This window comes from Oncorhynchus clarkii, chromosome 12 (assembly GCF_045791955.1).
Source record: "Oncorhynchus clarkii lewisi isolate Uvic-CL-2024 chromosome 12, UVic_Ocla_1.0, whole genome shotgun sequence".
NCBI lineage: Eukaryota > Metazoa > Chordata > Actinopteri > Salmoniformes > Salmonidae > Oncorhynchus > Oncorhynchus clarkii.
Window position 1 is genome coordinate 52948043 of NC_092158.1, and position 10290 is coordinate 52958332.

Here is a 10290-nt window from a genome sequence, read left to right on the forward strand (position 1 = left end):
ATTGAGACATGGATTGTGTATGTGTGTCATTGGGAGGGTGAATGTGCAAGACAAAATATTGAAATGTCTTTGATTGGGGTATGGTACAGTAGTTGGTGCCAGGAGCACCGGTTTGTGTCAAGAATTGCAACGCTGCTGGGTTTTTCACACTCTATAGTTTCCAGTGTGTATCAAGAATGGTCCACCACCCAAAAGACATCCAGCCAACTGGACACAACTGTAGAAAGCATTGGAGTCAACATGGCCAGCATCCCTATGGAACGCTTTTGACACCTTGTAGTCCCTGCCCCAACGAATTGAGGATGCAGTGATGGAAAAATGGTGTGCAGCTCAATGTTAGGAAGGTGTTCCTAATGTTTTGTACACTCAGTGTATTCAATAATAATACACTTCACTAGAATTAATTAGGTAAGGCGTAGAGGGTAATCTTCAACATTGTCATACCGAACATGCAAGAGCCTCACCGTAAAAAAAAGGTAATATACCAATATGTGGAGGGTAATATAACCACAGAGATTATTACGTAAGAGACCCATAATTGACTCTCCCCTGAGTTTCACATACTGAGGAAGTCAGCAAATTGGTTTCAATTTCACTTTTCAATTAATGTATGAGTCCAGTGTCTTTTCGACACAATCAGCAAAATAGTTTTCTCTGAGTCAAACACAGAGTGTGCGGAACAGAAGTTCCCCTGAGAACCATGTCTGGAATACACAGAGGCAGTGGGCCATTCTTGTTCTATCACCACCAAGGCTCCTGAGAATACACACTCCAGAGAGTATTGATATCAAGCCCACTGTAGTTTGTTGATCACAACATCACCAGAAAACAACAGTGCCTAGAGCAGCCACAGACCTTGGAGAGCGAGATGCAAGCGCGTGAAATGATCTAAAACGTTTGTTGTCTCCACGCCAGTCATGTTCATCAGCCACACATCCAAAAAGGCAAGGAACCAATCCTCACCATTACCATCACCACCGCCATCATCAACACTATTAGATGTCCTTCACATTTGCAATGACAGTCAACTCATTATTAGCATACATATAAACAATCTAATTGATATTCTGCTTTCTTAGTAAATGTAATATGACTGGATATACGATTGATCCCAAACTCTACAGGGACGTACATAACAAATGATGTAGAATGCAGTGTGCGTTGCTGTTGATCTCTGGTGTCTACCCCACACTCTCTTGTGAATTCCCTCCGCATATACTTGTCCCTGAATGATGCATGAACCGAGCATATGCAATGTATACAAAGCCAGTGGGTCTGCCTGTGTCTGTACTCCGTTTGTTGATGGGCCCAGAGCAGTTAGTTCCCATGGCTGTCAGTTGGAACAGGCAGGTTAAATAGGTCAAAGGGACCCAAGAGACCATTACAGGGCAACTGAACTGAAAATGAAACAATTTGCCATGTAACAGGCCACATGGCAAAGCCTGACTAATGAAAAAAAAAAATGAAAAAAAATAATAATAATTTTCCAGGAAATGTAATTCATGGCAGTTTCGGTTTTTGCATGTTGCTGTATAAAGGATTACTTAGTATTATTACAACTTTCAACAGCCGTAGGTGAAAAATGTATGTCATGTCTCAGGCAAGGTTACCTGCTAATCACGTGGATAATGTTAATCGAATAGATTAAGGGGAAAGAAGCCAAATCTATTTGGCCTTTCTGTGAAACTGCTCTTCCACTTAGTTGTTCATTTCTAAAAGACACTGCTTGACAAACAATTAGCGTTACACTAGCCTGTGAAGATCGGCATTTGCTCGCTTAGTCACGTCAATGAGACAGGATTTGAGAGGATGGCTTCGTGAGATTGTACACATGAGTGTCACATTTCCAGGGCACAGACTCGCCCAGCCAGGATGGATGATCCAGCATCAACATGCATGGCATCTATTATTTCATTGTATCTCAAATCTATTAAAATGACAAGACTGGTTTCCCCGTCATACATAGCACTTTACAACAGCATCTAGTTTCAGATGTCTTCTACATCCCTTAGGGAGATAACATATATTGCATTTTGTCCAGTACTTAGCGCAGTCATTTCTCAGGGGAAAATTTCACACACATTACTGCGCTAAGCTAGCTAATATATGCTAACTAACCTTAGGGGGATATTAACTCTGCATTCTTAAAGGTTAGGCATTAACTCAGAATGGTTGGAACCAGAGACAACATGCAACCTTTAGAAGGAGAGGCAGGCGCTTAGTCATCCACCATCCCTGTTTTAAGTGTGTATACACGGGGCACAATACTATCTGCTCTGTAAACAATAAAAATATAAATACTATGCGTATGAGACATAAAACTGACAAAACGTATTCATTATTTGTATGGGGTAGGGTGGACATTGGCTCAACATACCTCATGGCCATAACCTCAACTTACCCCAAGACAAACATTTTGACTACATTAGCCCACAGAGCTAGAAATATGCACTTTCATACTAGGTTTAGGACATCATACTGTAGCTTATATTGTACATAACTGGTGTACAAAACAATCTTAGAACGATCTCTTTTGGTTTAGACACAAGCATCATGAAACCTAGGGGACACTGGGGTAAATTAAGCAATTTTCTATATTCGGCATCACCCCATCAAGGGAAATATAGTATTATTTCTAAGAAATATATCTACATATACACTGAGTGTATAAAACATTAAGAACACCTGCTCTTTTCATGACATAGACTGACCAGGTGAATCCAGGTGAAAGCTCTGATCCCATATGTATATAAATTGTTAAATCCACTTCAGTCAGTGTAGATGAAGGGGAGGAGACAGGTTAAAGAAGGATTTTTAAGCCTCGAGACAATTGAGACATTGTGTACGTGTGCCATTCAGATTGTGAATGGATTTAAGTGCCTATGAACGAGGTATGTTAGTAGGTGCCAGGCACACCAGTTTCAGTGTGTCAAGAACTGCAATGCAGCTGGGTTTTTCACACTCAACAGTTTCCCGTGTGTATCAAGAATGATACACCATCCAAAGGACCTTCAACCACCTTGACACAACTGTGGGAAGCATTGGAGTCAACATGGGCCAGCATCCCTGTGGAACGCGTCCATGTCCCGATGAATTGAGGCTGTTCTGAGAGCAAAAGGGGATGCAACTCAATATTAGGAAGGCCTTCCTAATGTTTTGTACACTCAGTGTATTTCAGGATGTTGTGCATCCCTGGAAATAATCAGTTACAGTTTTGAAAACATAGCTTGTCCAAAGAAATTAACATCACAGTTTTGAATACATAGCTTGTCAAGGGACAAAGTGGTCTCTTGGCACAACGTATGGGGTAAATTGAGCCAATGGGACAGGGTAAGTTGAGGCGCCTCCAAATTTCGGTACTGAATGAAATATTACCCCTATCTTTTTAAAACCATGTCTATCTTGATTTCCCAAACACAATTCAAAACAATCACAATCACTTTTTCTATTTGAATCATTTTAAGCATAGTTTAACACATGCTTAACACCTAACAAATGCTTTGTAACAATTTGTATTTTTTTAAACATAGGCCAGGCCCTGGTGTTACCTCATATCCCAGCGATAAGGCCTTGCATTACACCTGGGTAGAAAACACCTCAATTTGCTCAACTTGCTATTGGCTCAACAATTGGCTCAACTTTACCCATGGCCAATGGCTCGATTTATCCTAAGACAAACATTTTGACTATATTAGCCCACACAGCTACAAGGATGCACTATCATGCTAGGTTTAGGACCTTATATTGAAAATTATAAAGAACCCAACTGATGTATGGAACAATCTGTAAATTACCTACTTTGGTTTAGATACCAGAATCATGGAACCTCTAACACAATATATTCATTTGATTTGGTTTCTTCCTTTACCGACTACACAAAATGATGACCTCTTCCTAAATACTTGGTGACATGATTCATGTTTTGTATGGTTGCTTAGAAACAATGGGTGGCTCAATTAACCCTTTGGTTCAACTTAACCCACTCTCCCCTTTCAGCTTCATGTGTCATCTCAGGAACACTCAATATTTTAAACTTATTGCAATAAATGTGTCCAACTATGCCAACATAAACACGCCTTGGGTAAATTTTGCTCCACGTTGTATCTCTCAATCACTTAATCATACAGTATAGTAATCCTTTGATACAGGACAGTCTGTTCTTCACAGTTTTCTACAGATATGTCTGTGATATCTTGATCTCCACAGCTGCCATGAATCGACTGTGCTGAGTTTCAAAATGGAGGGCTCTGCATTCTGAGCACCTTCTCCAGCAATCAATAAGCTCCTCTTGACCTTTGTCTACATCAATAATGGTATTTCTGATTTTTGGAATAGGAGAAGAAGTTTGTCTCATCCTCAACACAGAGTATTTCTTTCCCTGAGGACTCTGTTGGCATAGTCTTTTACAATAAAAATGGCTCATTCAACAGTAATATTACTCAACTAGGAAAGAAAGAAAGAAAGAAAGAAAGAAAGAAAGAAAGAAAGAAAGAAAGAAAGAAAGAAAGAAAGAAAGAAAGAAATAGAGAAAGAAACTAGTTTAAATGTAGGAAAACACTGCAGTAGATTCTTCCATGAAAAAAGATTAACTAGCTGAATGGAGTTAAAGTTGCTCTATTTCATTTGTATTATGTGTGTGTCTATCTCTGAATCATATGAACCCCAAGCAACATTAGGTGCATGGCCTTCCCTCCAACCTAACGGACACTGCCTCTCCAAATAGCAGGTTGTTAATGTTAGGACACTTTCTTGCGCGCCAGGCCTGACGCCAAGGATTTACTTCGCCCAGCCTCACATCTAACCTTTTCTCTCCTCCCAGGGCTCTGGATGGAAGAACATCCAGGAGCAGAAGACCTTTTCGGGGAATGTGCATTCAAACACAGGCCTATTAAATACCTGGCACGCTGGATCAACATACGTTACGTGACTCAGTAACCACGGCGAATTCAAACCAGAGGACAGACGGCACCTGGGGCCTTTGTTCCACAGACCAAGCACATCACCACGGAGCTCCCTTCCCTGGCTCTAATGAGTTAACATTGTCTGAGGCAGGTAGAGTAGCTGCTAAAGACATGGTGCTGCTGGAGTACAGTGGGGGAGGATGGGAGAGGATGAGTTGTCGGTAGACTTTAAAAAACGTCACCCTCACTCAGCCTCTTGTTAAAAGGGGTCCATTAGGAAACACTACTGTCCCACCCCCTCCTTCCAGTCCACTATGTGGGCTTCTCTGGGGAAGTAGTGAGGCTTATGCATTCAACCAACTATGTGGCCTGAATCTAAACAGAAGAAGAAACCATCCGTATCCCATCTATGATTTTAAGAGGAGCTAAAAGCTTGGGGGAGCTGAGATAAAAGAGGAGGCACCACAGAGTAGTGATGGGGGGGAAAATGTATACAGTTACATATTGCGGTACTATTTCTGACAATATTATACTGATCATTTGACTCAAAGTATTGATTTAAAAAAATATATAATAAAAAAAATAAAAAAAACTTTTTGGAAGAGCACAATCCCTCTCCTATTTCTACTTCCGGCTTTGTGGATTAGCGCAACGTGATAATAGTCGCTGAGCATATTTGTTGAAAGCATTAAAGGTCAAATCAATATCTAAAGCAATAACCCAGGTGGAGATTAAACATGCAGACGCATAACAAAGGCCAACGTCTTGTCATCACATAGGGGTCGTCCACATTGCCACAGGCAGTAGCCTTCAGTTCATGGTGCGTTGGCCACTCGCTTTGTGGCGACACAGTGAAAAGCACTGTTTAATCTGGATGAAGGCATGCAGGAGTCAGAGCCAGACAAATCGAAATGCGGAGGGCACTAGACCAGTGATCCATGTGTTTACTCTCTCCGGCTTTCCTTCTGACATCATGCAAATGCATGCTAATATGGATGACAGGGGCAACTTCCACGAGTAACATCTTGTAAATCATACATCTTGTTTTATACAATAAACCCAACTGGAATTACAGTTGGTGTGGGGGATGACTATGATGACAACAGTTTAAACTAAAGCCTATGGGTATTTGTGCCGAAAACAGTGTGCTCTTAACCTCGTATCACGATGAGTCCCATTACCACTGGGAAACACCATTTCAACAACCAGTAGAGTTGAAATGTACCTGAGCAAAGCTAGACCTTTGTGTGTGTCTGCTATTTCATCGCAAATGCAGTCGTTGTACGCGAACTCAGCAGTGATCTAAATACATGCATTTATAATATTATTTATATTTATTATAATAATAGCAGTTTCAGTGTCATGTAAAAAAAAAAGGCCTTTATTGGTCTATTGGTTTCTCGTAACACGTGTCAAAGCTGAGAGATGACAACACAACTGAGAACATACTAATAGCAGAGATTAGCGGAGATATTGATATGACTGGAAGCATAACCACAGATTTTTTATCCAAAAGATACCCAAGGGTTTGGTGGAGGGACCTTTCCTCTCAGTCAAAGCCTGGAAAACCTGTCACCCTTTACATTGATGTGCAGTTCTGACTAAGTAGCACTAGGGGATGCTCTTGCATGAAGCAAAACTTCTCTCCAGCAGTATGCACTTCGTAAATTCCTTGAAACATTAGTATTTCCAGGCTACCTAATGTAAACACATTACAAAGACTCAAACCACCTTGTTCACTCTTCTCAAACACAGGTAAGTGACATGTCAACCAACCCCTTTTGTTCATCCCATAAGGCAGGAGCTTCCATAATCAACTGACATAAATTGAAATTCAGGTTACATCCTGAAACATGTTTTTAGGAAACATTCACATTTGTGAAACTCTGTTATGGGTGGATTAGCAACAACATTGTAGGCCTATAGGTGTGAATTTAAAAACGTCGATATTCATAGTAAAATTGGTTGTTGCCATTGAGATGACTTCTGAAGGTTTTTGGATTGTTCCTACCCTATTATGCAAGCAATCACCGTAGGTGTATTGACAATATCCAGCAGATCAATGCAGCTGTGAGAAGACAAAATATTTTTGATAGCATCGGTTAGACTGGTAGCCTATTCCTTGCAGTGCGCTGGGGGGTTTCCTTTGGGAAAGACCGTGCGTGGAATATCAGAGGAATACCCACAAATCATTAGGAGAGGGTGATAATCGAGTACTTACCATATTGACTTCCGATACCATGTCTATGCTGGCTATGTCTATATTCATCCCCACTCCCACAGGGGGACCTGCAACAAATCAACAAAACGGACCGTAATGTTAACCATTTCATTATTTTGGGGGGTTTATAAAATGAATACCATAAACCACAAATGTGTGATAACACTTTGAATTATAGCAACTGCGTGCCATCAACACACGAGAGCAATCATTCATTGACTTGCTGTCAGCCAGATAACACCAAACACTATGGGCATTAAAAAAAAACAGGTGCGCACGGTGCCTTTGATGTCCATCGCAAAACACCGTGCATGGTGTTTATTTCGTCTAAGTGCTTCCGAGGAAATTGAAAGTGTGTACCTATGTCGACCGCTTTTACACCTGAATAGAGAGATGAGCGCGTTCGTAAGGTAGCCTCGGCAAGACACAAATCGCCGACATAACACTGGGTTGGGGAATTGAAAATCACGTTTCATGACACTACAGTCAAAATGTGTATCGTCGATTGAGCCTACAATGTAAAATACCCTTCTGGTATTGTGTTATAAAGTGTTCCTAATCCGTGTCGTTTAGCACATGTGGAACGAGGTGGCCAAATGTATCTATAGGCTACCTGTACAACCGGTGGGTAAACTATGTGCGTTTAACTTTTATAAAATGAGAAGGGATTTGTGCGATCCACCCAATTAGAGCAACAACTGGGTGTTATAGGGCTGACAACAGAAACGTCAATTAGAGTTTGTATTAAATTATTTCAATTACCTCCGAAATCCGGCCTCAAGCGAATGTCATATCCTTTCAACAGTCTATCCACAGTTTCTTTTACGATTGACATATTGCTAGGGTCATTGACACTAGAGAAAGAGAAGGAATACATTATTATATTTACAGGCTTCTGAAGGCATTATTTAACTGTTTTCTACAGTTTTTCTACAGTACAGTGTAAAGCACAGCCATACAAAGTGAAGAGCATCTAAACTGACCACTTACCTTTGCGCACAGACCACGGCCACTATTACAGGAAAGGTCCAAACCCCAAAGCAGCTCATTTTTCTTATTCTCAACACCGCCATAGTTTTGATATGATTTTGGATTTCAGTGAAGACAGACGAGATCCAACTTATTCTGGCCAGTGCAGTAATTCCAGTGTGGGACGCATGCGCATTTCTTACCACAACATCAAGAAGCAGTGGCTGCTGATGCTGGTGGTAGAGCAATTTCCCTGCCAGAGAAAATGTTTTAATGGGCAAGCGAAGCCTACAAGTTAGTTAGAGGCAAACGGATAGATCTCACTCGCCCTTCATGATTTTCTAAAACGTGTGAAACAAACGTAATATAGATAACACTTTACCTTCTTATTTTCCGTTCATATCGATGTTTTATTCCACTTAGAAGGAATGTTTAAAGACTACAACAATAGCAATTAGGATGAGGTGTTGCATCGGCTACTTTATCTAACATCAATGTATGCTTCAACAGATTTGTGGTTGTTGCATGCTTCGACAGAACATTGGGAGGGACAACTATTTAACAGTGTGTGTGAGTGTGTGTACATAATATGCGCGCACTCTGAGCTGTAGCTACACACGTTCTCTTATCTTTCACGTTTTCTCTCTTTCACGGGCGAGAGAAGCACTTACAGCTCAGAGTGCGCGTGATCCAGGATGTTTTGAGGCGCAGAATGATGAGCAGTAATAGGTAATAATCGGATTATTTGTTAGTGGTGTGTTTAGAGGGGCAGGGCAGCGACGGAACATATGATTCGTTCCTTTGGAATTGATCAATATTCAGAATATGTAGGCCTAGATTGAAATCATTCGAACACAACATGTATAGGCTATATAAACCTATAATGTCAGAGCATTCGTGAAATAGTCAACGCCAGTTTGGACTGGGCTGGGCTGGATGTGCTCGCTCGCTTGCGCTCTCTCTCTCTTTCAAGGTGGGATGCTCCTCAAAGTTTTTATGACATGACTCAACTTCCCAATCAATTTCACCCATTGCACCTCTCCTACGGGTTCGGGTTTTTGACGCAAACTTGCAAAGGCGTGTTCAAATTGGTTTCATTACCACTCGCTGTTGCTCTTGCGTCAATAATGCGCCTCGAGGCCGATAGAATACATGAACAATAGAAAGTATGCTATACATTTCAAATCAAGCGCTACCCACTCCTGAAACTGACATATGCCACTTTGTAAAAGTGGACAAGCGTTGGTGGAATACAAATGCAATGGCGCACCGCACTGGGCAGAGAGCGCACGAGACCCCTGGACAATAGTCACAATTAATCAACATCCCTCTCATCTGTCATTCCTTAACAACCCACAATTAAGATGTGTATCATTGAGCTACTAGCTGCCACATGTGTAGACCTACATCAACATGATATTAGTGGACATTATTGGACAATTGAATGTTGAAGTCCCCTCTTGGGGTATATTTTGTTTCATATCGGTTTACTTGTAGCCTGGTTACTTGATTTGCTATGCATGAGATTATGTTTTTGGAAAGTAGCTGAATAACCCAGCTATTCTGAGATTGTAATTAGACCATGTAGAGAGAGAGAAACCTCAGTTAGACAAATAACCATTAGAACATCTGTCATTAAAACCATAGTGGACAAACTTGTAAATAAACAACAAGGTCAAATTCAAAAGCTTTATTGTCCATTTGCTAAAAACTGACATGTGTATTTGGCTTCCATCGTGGTTTACATCAGATACATAAAAACACACCATGCACAATACAATAAAAATGGTTTGTTAAATTGTCACTAGTTCATTCATTCACTCACCTCTGTTGTTTGTTATCCATCATGAATGCACATAAACCCCTGTCTCAGCCACTACCCCTTCTAATAATTGTTCATTTGCTCTACACTTCTTAATAACATCTCAAGTATTCAACACTTGATCATGTTGCTTTCAGAGAGTTTATTTTCACGTGTTTCCTCTCCAAGGTCAAACAGACTTCCTCTCAGCACTAAGACTGAAGAGCATAGGTTTACAAGTGACTGATAGGTTACTGACTCTTCATAATCAAACACTAGTCATATTTTCTCCCACATGTCCAGTCAAACTGCATCACACCATGTATTGGAATACAGCGTTTTTGGCTGTGTTTAAGTACAGGGTTTGTTTGCTGGCATGAAGGGTATTGATGGAGAGA

At 40.8% G+C, this 10290-nt stretch overlaps 1 protein-coding gene across 1 annotated transcript in view; it reads right to left on the minus strand.

Moving 5' to 3' along the window:
• The window catches only part of LOC139422074 (gamma-aminobutyric acid receptor subunit beta-2), a 90270-nt gene extending 82074 nt beyond the window's left edge, over positions 1-8196 (minus strand). Inside the window, exons 1-3 of the mRNA XM_071173220.1 lie at positions 8113-8196; positions 7885-7976; positions 7123-7190 (exon numbers count right to left, since the gene is read on the minus strand). Coding sequence (XP_071029321.1) covers positions 7123-7190; positions 7885-7976; positions 8113-8195 — 243 coding nt within the window. The 5' untranslated portion in view covers position 8196. The remainder of the gene's footprint in view (positions 1-7122; positions 7191-7884; positions 7977-8112) is intronic.
• Positions 8197-10290: the final 2094 nt, after the last annotated feature.